Source organism: Vespula pensylvanica, chromosome 3 (genome assembly GCF_014466175.1).
Source record: "Vespula pensylvanica isolate Volc-1 chromosome 3, ASM1446617v1, whole genome shotgun sequence".
Taxonomy (NCBI): Eukaryota; Metazoa; Arthropoda; class Insecta; order Hymenoptera; family Vespidae; genus Vespula; species Vespula pensylvanica.
Window position 1 is genome coordinate 2,929,234 of NC_057687.1, and position 17,470 is coordinate 2,946,703.

The window sequence follows — 17,470 nt, forward strand, 5'->3', positions numbered from 1 at the left end:
TTATTTTACAGATCATAACACTCCAAAAATTCAACTTTTTTGCAACTTTGTCATTAGCAAATTTTTGTAATAATGTAATTCTTCATTAAATTATTTATACAAATTGTGCAACAATATGATTAATCGATTAAGTTTTCTATGTAGATCTATAAAAGAATCATATACTTTATATATACAACATAGGGCCTAAAAATGTCGTGCTACTTATTATAATCTTGTCAGTCCCTTCTTTTTTTTTTTTTTTTTTTTTTTTACGCGATACGATTGTATTTTTATTTTTTAATCTGACAACTTCAGCGGAGTAATTATAAGATATCAAAGTTCCATGCACAATGTATATAAATGTTTATCATATCTTTGATTCGTTTTCACTAGATTATGCAAAATTTACTAATCTTTAATAGATGTAATAGTTGTTTGTTTAATTACGATGCATAATGACAAAGTTTTTTTTTTTTTTTTTAGAGAATTTTACATAATTGATTTTCACATAAAATTTTGTATTTCTAAAAATTTTATATTACGTAGAATGTAAAAATAATGCCATAAAAGATAACTTCCATCGGTCTCAGAAATCTAATGATGGTAACAAATTTACTCTAACTTGGTTCTTTGGTGCATTAAATATAATTTATGTAAAAGGTGTCTTTTTTTTTCAAATGTTTTAAAAGTTTTATATTATTGAACATCTTACAACTTCACATAGATTGCATTTACATATTGTTTCTCAAGTATCCCGAGACACCAGTAACATTGCGTATAAATTAAGCTAATCATATTCAACTATATATATATATATAATATACATACCTGTACATAATACTTGTATTTCATTCATGATGTTACAGCGTCTGTGTAAATTTCTTAAAGTTGTAAGGTTAAGCGTTTAAAAGAGCGAAGTAAAAATATTGTATTATAATAGATTATGACAAAACGTAGAAGTTGCAAAAGATGGATTTTTGTAATTACTCATCAGGTTCAGCAACAGCTACAAATGCTGGATCGGTATTATAAAACAGCTGATTAAGAATAATTAAAAATATAAACTATAATAATGGACCCTATGTGAGCCTCTATTATGTATTTTATACATAAATATATATATATATATATATATATATATATATATATATATAAACAAGTTTAATAGCTGACCGTTTAGGAGGATGAAAATCTTAATGAGAGGCTTTTTATTTTTATTATTTGTAATTATCTAGTTTACACATTCATCATTTGGTACGATCATTGAAGATCATAAATAAACAACTGTGTAAAAGAATGAAAGGTTCATGTAATAAATAAGTACGATGAAAAATATAAAAGGAAATGAATGAATGTCTTTGATATTCATTCTGCCATTATATCGTACGGATGTGTTAATAGCGTATTAGTACTACCGAGCGAAAGATATTGATAGCCGAGTGATAATGAATATCCTGATGATCATATTGCCACATTGCCAGTTAGGCAATATATACTATTAAAAAAAAAATTTAAATACAATAATTATATCGTATATTTTTCATGTGCTTTGTGTTAATTTTTTAAATTTCAAAAATCTAGTAAATTACCTACTTTTCCCATGTGCGAAATGTATATAATGTCGATGGAAAATGACTCTGTGGAAAGAATAAATAAGAAGCATTTAATTTATTGTTAGTTTTCTGTCAGTATATAAATAATATGGATAAATTTAAATATCAATGATATATTTTTCAAAGCGTATGGAAAAAGCTAACGCATTTAAACTAATGACTGTTATCGTTGAACATAATGGCATTTATTTTAATATCAGTTCAGTTTACAATAATAATTATGTTAAAGATAGTTCTTATAATCTATGAACACTATAAATCATTTTTCTTCGTTGAGTATTAGCCACGCTTGCATCATGGAGATATATTTTGTTACTTTATAACATCATTAGAATTTGTGATTAAGAGAATAGTAAGATTGGACGGTTTTTTTTACCATTACTTTGAAGTGGAATGTTGAAGTCTGTATTATTTTGTTTAGTTTGAAGATTATATTATTTTCTATTATTCTGGAAATGAATCACCTGTGAATCTATATAACGCTTAATAGACATCTTACTTATAAATTCACGCGATAGGAATTGTGTGAGAGAAGTTATTTAATTTTATATTTATAATAATTATACTTTCTATATTGCTGATCGATTAGTTATAATAAGAAGTAATGTAGCTTTATACGATATCTTTATAAAGCAAAAGGCGTTTATGTATTTATTATACTTGATGCAAGCAAATCTTAACTTTTTCTTAATTTAAATTTTTTATTCTTTTTATTTTTTGTCACTTTCTCGTGAATATTCCGTACACTCGTATCTTTTATTTTTGTAGTTTGTGGATGAACTTGGCAGTTTGACAAATTAATTGTTATACATTGAATAGAAATAGATGGGTTTAGATCGTCTATCGTTGTAGAAATATCTAATGTAGCAGGAGAAACTTTATTATTGCTTTTCTCGACAATTTTTCTCGATGTGGATTTTTCCGATTTAGGGAGATCATTGCTTTCCGTAGTATCCGAATTTAACTTCGAAGACGATATCGACGTAGCAGCAACAATTTGAAAATTGGACGATTGTGTATAAGTTGTTTCTAAATATAAGCCGTAAATTGTATCATGATTAGATATTGCAGTCTTCTTTGTGGAATGATATGAAGTGGCAGTGTTACAATCCGCCTGATCATAATGATTATTTTTAGTTTTCGATTCAACGGATGATTTCACTTCATCTGTCTTAAAGTCCGACATATTTTTGTCATCTGAATGAGAAAGAGGTATTTGCTCTATTTCGTGGTTCGTATGAGGTGCAGTTATTGTATCAATTTGTGATCCGTTATTCTGTTGTGATTTGTCAGGTTTGTGATTTGTTATATCTGTTATTATTTCTGTAGTGGAAAGCTCTTCTTCTTTTTCTTCTTCATCTTCTTTTTCTTTTTCTTCTTCTTCTTCTTCTTCTTCTTCTTCTTCTTCTTCTGCATATGATGAAATTTTTTCGACCACTGAACTTTGCTCTGGATCGACGGTATCATCATTTTCTAATAATTCCTCGTCTATAGATGTAGCAATTCGCTCTTGACAGTTGGAAAATTTTCCTGTTAAAGATGTACATTTTTGTAGACATTTACACATATTAGATTCTTTCATATTTTTATCTATTATTTGTTCTTTATTGTTATTTATATCGACGAATTCATCTGTTTGCGGTTCATTTGGATATGTGTATCTTTTTTCACAAAATATTGTGAAGTTTTCTTTTTCCGAAGGTAAATGGCCTTGTTGTTCCGATAAAACTGTTATATTGTCTATTATATTGTTTATACTTTCTATTTGTTTTTCTAAACTTCTTATATGTTCCTTGATTTCCGATAAAACTTGTTTAAATTTTGGTTTGGAAAAAGCTATTATTATGGTATCACAAGATTGCGTATTATTCTGTAAGTCATTACTTGGCCCTATATCAGTAGATACATAATCATCAAGCTCTATGTTGTTTTCTTTCTGGTACGTTTCATTGTCCGATAAATCGTTATTTGTCTTCTGAGCATTTTGCGAATTTATTTTATACATTTCCGCATCCTTTTCAACTGATTTCATGATAGTGCCATTCATACATGTGTAATCGGTATTCCTGCATACATCTTCGAATTCATTTCGTTTGTCTAAATGTATTTGTTTAATTTCCTTATTTGAGACGACATCTTCTATATCGGATGATATTATTTTTGCATCAGTATAAAAATTAAATTTTGGATGTTCCTTACAATCTACATCTAAAGGACAATTTTTTTTCTGATACAAGTTATTACCGTTATCACTATCACCCAATCGTTTTGTTCCATTTCTAACATATATATCTTGAATTGTATCGTTAATAGTGTCCTTATTGGTCTTATCATGTATATTAACTGTAGAATTTTCAGATTTTTTCATATTACCATTTGTACAAGATAAAATCCATTCTGGTATTTTTAATTTATTTAAACATTGACATTTAATAGTATCTGATATTATCGATTGATTATGATGAATTTCCATGTACTGATTGCCTGCATACGATGTAATATAACTATTATGATCATTGTCACAGAGCTGAGAAAGAGAGAGCATTAATAATTGAGATGGCATACTCTCTTGATCTGATAAATCTATAATCATTGCTTGATCGTGCACTTTATCTTCCGAAGGAGTGTTTGTACAACAAGAAATAGAATAACTTTTTTTCATGAGAGTATTAGATGTACACGTAGCGACTGGTTCCTGCTTTAAATAAGAACCATGTGATTTTATTACGCACGTTCAAAAAATTACGCTGTATTTGCATTTTATATGTTTACCACCTCATTGGGCAAAGTCTTCTCAAAGAAACTTACTTGAATAGTTGTGAATTCATTCCCATGATCTAGATGCAATAAAATTTGAGTTTCATATATCAATACCTAATTTTCATACCCAACTGTTAAATACCAATGTATTAATATTTTCTGAGTAATTGCAAATACCAGATTTCATGTGTTCTTTATTCGAAATTCCTGGTGATACCGCTGCTAATGGGCATGCCTCACACGTTATATCATTATTTTCCTTGATTTTTTCTTGATTCAAATATCTATCAACGAATATATATATCAAATTTTATTTTTTATATAACCACATTTAAATCTACATTAAAACTATCTGGCGTAGAATTTAATGATCTGTAAAAAAAGGAAATAAAAAGAGAAATAAGTACATATGAAATTAAATATTTTTCTTAACATTATTTATCTCAAACATGCACGTATTACTTTTCTCTACCCATCAACTTTGCCAAATAGATTTTAAATCAATTTGTCGATTAAAATTACGTCTTATTTTATGCATTAAATTTTGTGCAGCATTAATATTATAATTGATTATAATAATTTATAATTATTTAAAATCTCATTCAAATCAAATAGGAAAGATTTTGTTTTTTTATTATAATATAAAATAATAAATTAAATACCTGCGATTTTCTTCTTCTTTTCTAGCTCGATCAAATCTCTCATTTGTAACTTGTCTGCGAAGCTCGCTGATTTGTTTACTGTACTCTGCAGCTTGATTTTGATACTGTCTGAGTTCAAGCGACTCGGCAGACCTATATTATGAATAAATACGTACTTAATTACGTTAAAAATTAATTGAACGTCTTGATCTATAAAGCGAATAATTCTTACAATGTCGTTTGAAGCTCGGATATTTTCTGTTTAAGTCTCGACATTTCATTTTGTAATTCTTGATTAGTCGTTTGAACTTTTATAGATTCTTGTCTTGCTTGATCCAGCAAAGCTTCTAAACGCTCGATCGTTGCACGATCTCTATCCGTTTGATCTTGAATAACATCCTGTTCAGTCCTTAATCTTACCAATTGCGTTTCATACTACACAAGCGTATAATATTACAAAATTTAACGAGAGCATATAAAAAATGAATTTCGTTGTATCAATGTTATTGCAAGAGAAATATTTTCACCTGGGTTTTCGTTACATCTTTATCTTCGAGTTGTTGCATAAGTAAATCCTTTTGTTGATCCATTTTGATACACAAGTCCCTTACTGCACTCAAATCAGCTTCTGCTCTTTGTCTCTGTTCCGTTTGCTGGCGTAACTGCGTTTCCATGCTAGCGACGTTTTGCGTTAATTCGCTTATCTAAATAAGAAAGAAATCTCATTCTCGCACAAAGGAACAATCCTAGAATATGTCTTCGGATCAATGCATGATGTAAAATGCGTATACCTGTGTTTCATAGCCCCTTATCAAACAATCCTTATCTACTAACTGTCGTTCTAAATCTATCAAACGATCTTTCGCTGTTTGAAGAGCTCCTCTTGCCTCTGCTGCTTCGGATTCCAAACTATGATTGTTATTTTCCAATACCGTGGCTTCCAAACTCAAACTTCTAAAGTGATTCAACATCTCGGTTCTTTCATTCTCCTGTAAAGATAGATCGATCGAAGAATGATTGTAAAAAGCAATTTATATTTATTTTGAAAATTTTGAAAGAGACGAAAGAATCTATTTTAATTTTCACCTTTCTGTTCAGCATCTCTTCGGCTCGTCGTACTTCACTAACATAAGTCTGTAACTGTCTCTTCAAATCGTAAGACTCCGCACGAGAAGACTCTAATTCATGCTGAAGATTTCGAACTTCGCACATGACAGCAGCGAGATCATCCTGCAAGCGACGATTTTCTTGAATCGCATTTTCACGATCGGTATTGGAAGTTTCCAATTGCCTTTGAACATTTTTCACTTCGAGCTGCAGTGATCTGAATTGACGTTCATATTCGGTGCTCTGATCGACGCATATTCTGTAAAAAAGAAGGAAAAAAAAAAAAAACCGAAAACGAATTTTTTAGTTGATATAATCAATGCGATAAGACAATCTAATAACGACGACATTTTTTTAATACGTGCCTCTTCGTGTATGATAAACACGTAATTGTCTTTCGTAACTACAATTGCGTTCTCGAAAGAGGACAAGGGCAGTTTCATCAATTCTAATGAATGAAAAGCAACTTAATCGACTTAATCGACTCACTTAACGAAATCATAAATGATTTCTAAATAAGTTGAATATTTTTAAAAATGAAGAGGAAGAAGAAGATGAAAGAGAAGAAAACAACGTGCCAAGACTCACGTTCGATCGAATTCTCATTCTATTATGTGTCTAGGTCTTGCATAATCATAACGATTGCAACGAGATTTAAAAAAGATAAAGAGGCGAGAAATTTCATCGAGAGCGAAGGACTTTCTCTCGATTCGTCGTTCTTACTGTTACACTGACAGCTTCCTTGCTCGGTCCATTCTATCTAAAACCGTACGCATCTTGTCCGCGCGAAAGTGAAAACGTTTCTTTGAAACGAGTCGAAATGTTTTGCACTTTTACAGTGATTCTAATTCTGGTATCAACTAAATCCGACACATGTAGACGCGATCACGAAGTATTCTTTCTTTCTGTTGTAAAAGAAAGGCAAGAAATTATAAATAAAGATAGTAAATAGTTATATTTAAAAGGAAAGTTTAAATGGTGTGACAATAAAATTAAAAGAAAAGAATACAAAATAGAAAAACATAATAAAATGTGTGAGGGAAAGTACCATACACGTTCTACGAACACTTTCTTGATATCCGGTAATTACTCAATACGTCGCAAATGTGACTCAAAATTACTTCGGTAATACCACCGAAGTCTAGATCACGTGCAATCGTTTTAGCCTTTTTTCACGATTTAATCGAAGCAATAAAATCTTCAGTCAGTTATAACGCAATTTCTCATTTCTATTTTCACACGATTAATACGATTGCGATTCATCCGAATTATTTCTCATATCTTTTTTATCATCTTAGTTTGTTTCGGAGCGAAAGAATCGTTCTCCAAACTTCGATATCTTCGATGTAAGAACGGACATAAGAGGAAAAAAATTAAAGAAAAGAAAAGAAAAGAAAAGAGAAAGAAGAAAAATCGGTAGAGGTCCCCCTTCAAGTTCACGTTCACAGTTTACACGAGACGAGCCGCATCTTGAATTTTAAGAAGTTTCGTGAAAGATCTACCAAGACCCCTTTAGCTCATGGCTTTTACGTTTGCTTTTAAGAGAATCGATTCGAAGTTTAGCTAAAACTCACGGAAGATTTTGTCCAAGCGTAAGATGAGATATCGCAAGGACGAAGGAAGTTATAATTAATCGACTTGACTCGTACAAAGAATGAAAGTCATTAGAGAAGACCGCTTCGTCCCGTTAGTTTCTGTCCTTGAGGGAAACGTACTTTCATTCTCGTTCGATCGCAAGAGTATTCTTCGAAAACGAAGACAGGATGGAAGAAGCCTTTCACACCAAGCAAGCCAACTAGCTAGCTAGTAGCCAGTCAGTCAGTCAGTCAGTCAGTCATCCGGTATCGACTGTCATCATAAATGATTTCTGACAGAGAGTGCATCGGCCTGAACTTGCTCAGTACACTATGCTCATTTTTCTCTTTCTTATTTCCAGATATGATCAGAAACATTTGAGTTCCACGTACGGTCTTCTTTGATGTCAAAACCATCAAGCAAGAGACCCTTCGAAATCTTTCTTTCTTTCTTTCCTTCCACCAACGTACCGTTATAAGCAAAGGGCATTGCACGCTCTTTCAAAATCCACTTGACGGAGAAGGGTCTCTGTGAAGAAGCTGCGTGAGAAAGAACCGTTTTAATCTTCCCGTTTAGAATGAGAGATAAAAAAAGAGACAGATATATATATATATATATATATATATATAGAGAGAGAGAGAGAGAATCCCACGAGTTCGAATTAATTTCTTCCGTCTATTGAATCGTGAAAGTGTTTCCAAATTCCTATTAACGTTGCCTCGAATAGAATGAAGCCATAAAAAGAATGATCGAATATCTTTGAAATTGCGTCAAGGCCATTTCAAATCGAAAGCTCAAGTACGTCTCCTTTACAAATCGTAAGAATGATTTCAGGGAATACCTATGTGGTAATATTTCGAAATTGTATTCATAATATAAGATCAACATTTCTAGTCGAAAGAAAAAAAAAAGATCTATTTTTCATAATTTGTCCTTGACGTTTCGTGGTTAATTCATTCTTGTTATTTAATCCAAATGCCAGTTTCGACTAGGCAATGAAAGTAAAAAATTTGTGCACACGATCTTGTAAATGAATTATTTCCTTCTTTTTTTTTTCACTTTCACCGTTCATCGTCGATTTGTTTTCTTTTTTTTTTTTATGCAATTAATGGTTAATACGTTGAGATATGTTTAGATTAAATTTGTTTGCTGACATGCACAAAGCTGCAGTGATGAATCACATTAAGAGTAAAATCAAGCATAAAAAAAATATAACAATGGATTCATTTAGTCAGCATGTTAAAATCTTGAGAGTGCAATGGGATTAACAATGAAATTTCTAGAGAATGCGGATCTTGATTCAGCGTTCCATCGAAGGTTTTTCCAGTTTAGAAACGCGCCGTACAAGATGACGACGATATAGAAGAAAAATATCCACCCTCTCACCAATGGATACTGTTTCCAAAGCGAACGAGTTAGGTAACCATGTACAGCCACAGAAGTACACGCACCAACGTATTCAGCCACGAGTTTCAGTCTCAACGCGGTCTTCGAGTCGGCAAGTACCGCGCCTTCTCTCTCTTCGTTCATTTCGTTGTTAATTCAGAATGTTAATCAATAGATCACAAAGAAATCGATAAATCTCGTGCGTCTCTGTATTGTGATGCGTGACGTACATATTACTTTGATCGATTCTTCGCTATGATCGTTCGAATGTAAGTTTCTATTCTCGTTTATATTCTCCTTTTAGAAGTTAATTATTTTTGTTATTTTTATAATTAGCTTTGTAGAACATAAATTAGCTAATAATCTCGTTCACCGAGAATGTGTCTTATAGAATGTCTCTTTATATAATCGTATATTAAAGAAACAAAAATTCGGATGAAAAAGCGAAAGAGAAACTCGATCAATCCAGAAAACATTTTTTAAATAATCCAGATCGACGATAGAACCGAGTTTCTAATATAGTAAAATTCATTTTTTTTTTCTTTTTTTCTTTCTTTATATATATACATATAACTATATTGTACCTATACTGAACATTATCCTGACGAGGTAAACAGCAATACGGACATATGATGTAGTAAGGATCCATAGTTATGATAGCCGTATATCGATATCAGGACTTGAAACTTCATCATCAATCATGTTCGTTAGACATTTTTCAATTCGCACGATGTTCCGTGCGTCCGACTAAATAATTTCATATTTTTTTGCTGACATATTCGAAATATAGTTTCCATGGGAATTCTGTCAATTGTTATTTCTTATCTTTCTTTTTTTCTTTTTATTCTTTTTTTTTCCCCTTATGTCAGTGTATTCGGGTCAAGAAATAAAGTAAATTTCGTATTGATCAAAGAAAGTGAAACACGTCGAAGGCAATAATTAAAGAACACTAACGTTTCTTCTTCGTTCACTTAACAAAGTAGTTTTATCGTAACATCTTACGATCCAAAATGCCATGAATGTGAAAGTTGTGATGTAAGATTCAAGTTCTTAACATGAACGGTAACCGGTAATTAGATGATTGTGTAACATGATTTATAAAGCCACCTAAATATGCGAATTTTAAAGAATCTTCATTCTTATCTATTCTATTCTATTCTCCGAATTCATTATACTGATACAACTAAAAAAAAAAAAAAAAAAAAAGAATTAAACAGGAAGAAAGATATCACTTTCCGTTAGGAATAACACAGATCGTGCATGCGAAAACGTGCTTGAATAATAAATTAAACATTTATGAATGAAAATAGTATGTATTGTAGCCCGAATGAAAGCTATTTTTGAGTACGTATTTTGAAAAGAGTCCGTACGTGTTTGTCCGTGACATAAAAAGCATTTAAACGAACGAATGAAATGTTATTCTTATTCCGTAAGCATATTGTTATCTGTGCTCTGCTTACGAGGACAATGCCATTGCCATAGCGAAGCAGTGAAAGTACGGTCATTTCTTCCGTTTTTTATTTCTTCTTACTCTTTTCTTTTTCATCCTACATCACGATTACGTGTAAGAAAATTGCTATCACTTATTATATCGATCATCAAGTTCCAATAATCAAGATACGCTCATGATAATATATTTTCAGCACGATGAAATATCTCCTGTGGAATATTCTTTGGTATTTCACAATAGCTAATGTTAAAGCTGTAATAATGCCACCACCTTGGGCAGATCCACTGAGCAATCCTTGTGCCCTTCAACCACGTGGATGGCAATTATTATTCTGGCCACCGGATGGGAAATGTTACAAAATATTTCAAGTGAATATCGCTCGCTTCTCTCGTAGACAGTAAAAGAAAATTAAAAGAAATTTTCCACTAGATCGGCGCACCTTGTCCAGAAACTATGGAATTGGGTCCAGCCGCAGGAGGTGGTGGAACGATAGCAGAATGCAGATGTCCACCAGGAACCGCACAATCTCCCAGAGACGCACTTTGCTATCCGATATTCACAAGAGCGTCTTGTCCGAAGGGACAATACTTTGCACCAGTTCCAGAAGCACCTGCTAAAACTAGGTCAGTATAATCAAATTCGATTTCTATGGAAGATTCGTATTCTTTTTTATAAACAGTTTTTTTTTTTTCTTTTTTTTTTTTATATATGTATATATAGTCTCAATTTAAAACGTCGTTGGGGTATCTGTCGAGAACCAGAAACTTGTTCAAAAAACGGGGATGTTTATTGGCCAAAAGATGACAAATGTTACCCTAAACTTACTAAAGGTCCATGTCCACGAGGAGAACTTTTAATTATAGGAGAAGACGGAATAGCGACATGTTCCTGCTCAATAACAGGTGAACTAGGAAGATACTATTGGCCAGGAAGTGTTGGCGGATGTTATGAACATTACACAAAAGGTCCATGTACAGAACCAGGGGAATTGTTCCTACCTGGTGGCGTATGTGGTTGTCACGCTAAATTACCTCATTATTATGAAACAAGTGGAATGTGTTATCAATTAGGTAACTTAATCGATCTTAAATAATGTCTATTACAAATATATCAATATTTTATAATACTTGTTTTATAGGAAGCATTGGACCATGTCCAAAAGGTCATCAGTTTATCGTTGATACAACAGATACCCATCAAGAAGAAAATATGATTCGTGCAAAGTGTAAATGTAAAAACTATCATATATTGTATCAAGATGGATTATGTTATAGACTCTATACAAGTGGTCCTTGTGAAGATGGTTACATGATAACAAATACCTCAACTTGTGTCCCTATACCTTGCAAAAGAAGACGATTATATTTTCCAGAAGAAAATACATGTTATAAAATTGGCACTAAAGGTCCATGTCCAAATGGACAAGTCGTATCATATGATTACAATGTACGACCGTCTATTGATGGGATAAGTTACAACGGACTGTGTGGTTGTATTAATGATTTAAAAAATACTGACAAATGTATGGAAAATGATAACGATAGTAGTTGTGAAAATATACCAGGCATGGTGATAATAAATAAAAAATGTTATAAACTATATACCCAAGGACCGTGTACAGCGGGAGAATGGTTGGTTGCTCGTAGGATTCCGAAAAACGAGTTGTGGGTAAATGAAGAACCACAACCAAAGGCTATATGCGAATGCCGTCCAGGTTATAAAAGAGTTACAGAAAGTTTAGAAACGAGTGAAATGAAAAGTAGTAATGTAGTGTCATTGGGTGAATGTCAACCACCAACAGTAACATTAGCAAGACTATTGAATGGTAACATCAAAATGATGAATTCTTAAGAATTCAAAATATTCACTATAACGTGAAACAAATCTCAGGCTCAAATTGTAAAAAAGATAGTTTTAACAATATTTAACAATGTAAATAGTATAAACCATAATATGTGCAATGCCTACTATGTTATTTAGTTTTAAGCTCTTGTATAATTAATTTATTAAATATCAGTGCATACTTTAAATATTGCATATATTTTAATAGTATATACAGATTATGGCTTAATCCAAAAATAAAAGTGCCATAATTCGCAATAATACAATTTATATAAGAAGTATGATATAAAAATGTACTTACTCGTTTTTATGTTGTAGATCTCGCATTTGCTGTTCCATACTATTCGCTTGTTGCTCTTTATGTATCAGTTCTCTTTCCAAAGCCACAATTTTTTCAGTCTTTTCATCCAACACCATCTAATAGTAAAAATTTAAATAATTGTAATATTATAACGATACTATTAAACTATATCAATTCTAAATTCTATAAAAATGATACTTACTAATAATTGATCTTTTTCTCGATCTAAATGTGCCATATTGGTATGGAGATTATTGATTTCTTGTTTCAGTTCCTTTACTTGATCATCAAGTTGTAAATGCTGTTGCTCCATATTTCTGTTACGATCTATCGCCTTATTTAATTCGGTCTCTGATTCAGTCAATTGACCTTGTACATCTCCAAGTGCTTGATCCGTTTGATCCTGCAATGCCCTGAATAATCAATTCTTGATTTTATTAATTTTTAATATCATTCGCTCTACATAAAAATTAATCACAAAAAGCATATGACATATTATATATAAGAAGTAAATTATTTTTCTTTAAAAATATTCATAAGTTTTATATATTACAGATAAATGAAATACCGAAGCTGAAAAAATTGTGTACGTTGAGCTGTTAATTCTTGTTTAGTTCTTCTTAATTCTTCTTGTAGATCTTCCAATTGATCCTCATATCCATTTACAGTTCCTCTTTGTGTTCCCTATCAATCAATATCTTATTATAACATATGATTTTATATAAAAAAAATATACTCTTAATAAATAAATTACCTTAAGTCTTTCATATAATACATCACGCTCTTCTATCAAACGTTGAACATCTGCTCTAGCTGTATCCCTTTCACGCTCCAAAGAATCCAACATTACCTACAAAAGAGATTTGTATACTTTATAGAATTGCATACTCTATACAAACCAACAATACGTATATATTTATACTGTTAAATATTTCCAATGGAGTAATATTTCTTGGAAAATTATCTTAATTGATATTTACTTACTTTTGTAGTTTCAATATGTATATCATGTGGTAATGTCGAAGATAGCTGTGCATAAGTGCTAACTGGTTTATATAATTTGCAAGATCCAGAAGGTGTGAAAGATTTTTTTTGTTGATTTTTATAAGCTTCTAACTCTTTTTTTTCATGATACAAATCATTTTTTTCTTTTTGTAATTCAAAAATTATTTTTTCTTTTTCATTAAGTTGACATCTTAATTCATAAGACCGTGTCCACAATTCAACCTATTTTTGTATGAACAGATAAAAGAATTTTATTTAAATAATTTTTATATAAATATTTATCTAACATTTCTATAAATGAAAAAATTCCAAAAAACAAGTCTTACATTATCCTTGTTAGAATTTTCATCTTTTTGCTTCAAGCAATTGCATTCATTTCTGTAATAATCTCGTTCGTTTTCTAATTGTTTCATATTTTGTTGTAACTAAAATTCATGTATTTCATGATTAACAATTGAAATACATTAAATATACACACATGTGATACTTCTAAATTACATAATAATATTTATACTTACATTGTCTATTTGTAGATCTTTTTCAATAATTAATTTTCGCATATTATCAGATGTTCTATCATTATTAACAAGCTTATTAACTTCGCCTTCTTTATATATACTGTTATATTCTTCTCTGCCAATATTTATTTCTTGCAAAGATGATGAACACTCCCTATCTTCTGCATCTATAAAAACGAAAATTTAAATACATAAATATTTGCAAATTTAATCATATTAAATCACGTTATAATGTACATTACCCGTTCTATTTCCCATACTTTTTTTCCCCCTGTTTTGATCATTTTTTTCTCCTTTTTCTCTTACTTGTTTTAAATCATCTCCACAAGCAACTTCTGTACCTAATTGCTCTTTCAATACTTTATTGGTATATTGTAATTGTATAATATCTTGTTTTTGACATTCATTTTCTTTAGATAATCTTTCTATTTCATCATTTAAACTTTTTTCTAAAACATTAGTTTCATTTATAGTTGTTATAAAAATTAATATCATAAATCACAAAGACATACCTATTATCGTTAATTGATTTATTTTGTTTGTAATTTTTTTCTTTTCTTCTAAAGTAGATTCTAATGTTCTTTGAATGTTACGTTTTTCAAGCTTACATGCTTCAAGATCTGCTGTTAATTCTTGTACTTCTCTACGCTTCACTGCTAATTCACTTTCTAATATATGAACCTGCTCCATTACATCTTCTAACTTTTCCTAAAATGTTGAATGAAAAATATAAAATAAAATCTATGTAATTCAATAGTAAATAATATAATTTATACTTCATTGTAAAAGATAATATATCATATATACTTGAAGTCTATATACTCTTCTATTATTTTCCTTAACTGCAGAATTACAATCAGCTTCTACTGATAAAGCGATATGATCTATATCTCTTAATTCTTTTTCTAATTCTTCATTTCGCTCTGCAAGTTTCATAGCTTGGGACATAGCTTCATGTTGTTTATTTACAGCTTCTGATAAATGTAATATGTTTTATACACAAAATTTGTATATACACATTGTATTATACACAAAGAACATGTTTAAAACTATGTTTTTACCTTTTAACTGTTGCTCTAACTCCTGTTTACTTTGTAAAAGAATCTTTAAATCATTATTTTCATCAGTATCATGAGATACAATATGCATCTTATCAACTTTCTTGCAAAAACAATCTTTGGCAACAGCATTATATGGCCGACCACCCTCTAACATTTTTTTCAGTCTCATTATCTCTTTTTCTTTTGTTGTTAACTACAATATTGTACATTTAAATTGTAAATAAAAAAGAAACTTATCTATTAAATAGATTAGATATTTTTCATATACCTGATTTTGTAATGTGTACACATTATCAGTTTGCAACGACAATTCTCCTTTAAGTTTTGTTACTTCATGACTTAAACAACTCATTCTATGATCTGCCATGCTCAATAAGTCTAATATTTTTGGCTCTACAGCATGAGTACTTGGTAATGTACTGTTACTACTTCCTGTTTTTGGTAACGGTTCAGCTTCTATAACTGGTCTTCTAAGTGGATAACAAGGGCGCTTTTTGTTACCTACAAATTTATTTAATATAGATTAAAAATATTCTTGACTCAAATGATAAATGATCAAAAACATTTTACCAATTCCTATATTGCTTATAATTGGTTTTAAGCATTTCCCTTGGAGATCTAATATCTTCTTCGATTTTTTAGCTGATTCAGTTTCAAGATCCTTAATTTTTTGCAAATTTCTAGAAGAAGCTAATTGCAGATCATTACATTCACACTCTAATTTGTATACTTGTTTCTTCAAATCCTTGATTTGTTTTTGATATGCTTCCTCTGTTTCTATCAGATCCAAATGAAGTTGATTACATTCCTGAACTAATCTTGCATTGTCACATTTATATGGATCAACTATCAATTGCAGTTGTGTACATGCCTATACATAATTTGAAAAAGAAATAATAAATTATTAATCTTTCAATTATAATCACGAGATAATTTCTTGCCCATATATAAAAAGCAAGTGAATTAATTTTGACATCTGTGACTAACTTTGAGTATGATGAATATTTCCTTATCTATCAATTGTTTGGTAAACTTCAGTAAACTTCTTATTTAATCAAAATTTTTATTGGATTTTTTTAATTATATGCTGTATATATCAATAAATAACTATTTTCTTGCAACTGTATTACTGTTAGATAACGACATACTTTATAAAAGTAAAATGTTTTATAAACGACCAAGTAAATCGAATCAAAATATATATATTGTACATTCTTTTACGTACTTCAATATTCTCTTGTGCAACAGTTTTAAAATGTTTTAAACTTTCTGTAGTTTGAATAAGATCAGCCAATAAACGCTCTATTAAAGGAAGAGCATCCAAAGATAGTGCTTGTTGATAACCCAGACTATCCAAACGTTTTCTAACCGTTCTATATCTAGCTGCTATATTATATTCTTCGTCAGAACTCATTTTAAAAAACAATTTACGAATGTAGCTAATTAAATTATTCATTGATTGTTATTTGTTTTCATGTTATAACGTAGTACTTCCACCAAGATGATAAATTATAAAATTCAATAATATATATACAGTTTACGATAAAGAATATATTGACATCTGTTATCAGTCAATACACTTATTCTAACCATCATGGAATAACGAGAAATTAAATCACATGAAATATGCTGACATATATTCACATAAACACTATCATGAAATTTATAATTTAAAATGAAAACACTTTTTTAAACAAATATCGTCTGCCACCAACATTTTTATTATATCTTTCGACGCGATGCAACATTAGTGATAATCAATATATATATGTATATATGTATATATACGTATATATGTATGATTTTAGTATTTGTCAAAAACACGAATTTTTTTCTTATTACACATATATAATATATTTTTCTACATATACTACATATTATCAATAATTGCACATATCGTTACTAAAGGCAAGAATTTCAGTATACGACTACCGTTTATAGCAAAAACATTTAAAAGTGCAGCCAACCTTCTAACAAGTTATACTAAAATTGAACTATCTTCGAGAAATATAGGTAATTAGGTAAATACAATTTTTTTCTTTTTTGTAAAGATTTTTATATTTGTAATCTGATTGGATCATTCATATGATAAATCTAAAACAAAATATCCAATCATAATTAAAATATACTATTAATAAAAATATATCTATGGATGTCTGTCTATGTATTAATTGAGCATTTTAAGTATTTGGTATGAATAAAAAAGAAGGAACAAATTGTATTCATTCG

At 30.2% G+C, this 17,470-nt stretch overlaps 3 protein-coding genes across 5 annotated transcripts; 1 reads left to right on the forward strand and 2 right to left on the reverse strand.

The window, feature by feature from the left end:
• Positions 1 to 1,758: 1,758 nt before the first annotated feature.
• Positions 1,759 to 4,257, reverse strand: LOC122628083 (FK506-binding protein 5-like). The gene is made up of 2 exons (XM_043809912.1): positions 3,840 to 4,257; positions 1,759 to 3,734 (listed from the first exon to the last, which is right to left on the reverse strand). The coding sequence occupies exons 1-2, from the start codon at positions 4,255 to 4,257 to the stop codon at positions 2,272 to 2,274; spliced, it is 1,881 nt and encodes a 626-aa protein (XP_043665847.1). The 3' UTR covers positions 1,759 to 2,271.
• Positions 4,258 to 4,584: 327 nt separating this feature from the next.
• LOC122628082 (centrosomal protein of 135 kDa-like) lies at positions 4,585 to 17,197 on the reverse strand. Of its 3 annotated transcripts, none has more exons than XM_043809909.1 (21): positions 16,467 to 17,197; positions 15,812 to 16,112; positions 15,510 to 15,742; positions 15,242 to 15,434; positions 14,988 to 15,154; positions 14,693 to 14,888; positions 14,423 to 14,629; positions 14,181 to 14,347; positions 13,989 to 14,087; positions 13,642 to 13,884; positions 13,412 to 13,507; positions 13,226 to 13,341; positions 12,860 to 13,070; positions 12,658 to 12,773; positions 10,954 to 11,124; positions 6,083 to 6,362; positions 5,788 to 5,985; positions 5,524 to 5,700; positions 5,229 to 5,431; positions 5,018 to 5,149; positions 4,585 to 4,727 (listed from the first exon to the last, which is right to left on the reverse strand). In XM_043809909.1, the coding sequence occupies exons 1-21, from the start codon at positions 16,695 to 16,697 to the stop codon at positions 4,673 to 4,675; spliced, it is 3,792 nt and encodes a 1,263-aa protein (XP_043665844.1). In that variant the 5' UTR covers positions 16,698 to 17,197; the 3' UTR covers positions 4,585 to 4,672. The 3 variants fall into 3 exon arrangements, with proteins under 3 accessions (XP_043665844.1, XP_043665843.1, XP_043665846.1); XM_043809908.1 differs by having other exon boundaries at positions 10,954 to 11,133; XM_043809911.1 differs by lacking the exon at positions 10,954 to 11,124 and having other exon boundaries at positions 16,467 to 17,196.
• LOC122628085 lies at positions 10,995 to 12,544 on the forward strand. The gene is made up of 3 exons (XM_043809914.1): positions 10,995 to 11,137; positions 11,378 to 11,584; positions 11,653 to 12,544. The coding sequence occupies exons 2-3, from the start codon at positions 11,569 to 11,571 to the stop codon at positions 12,363 to 12,365; spliced, it is 729 nt and encodes a 242-aa protein (XP_043665849.1). The 5' UTR covers positions 10,995 to 11,137; positions 11,378 to 11,568; the 3' UTR covers positions 12,366 to 12,544.
• Positions 17,198 to 17,470: the final 273 nt, after the last annotated feature.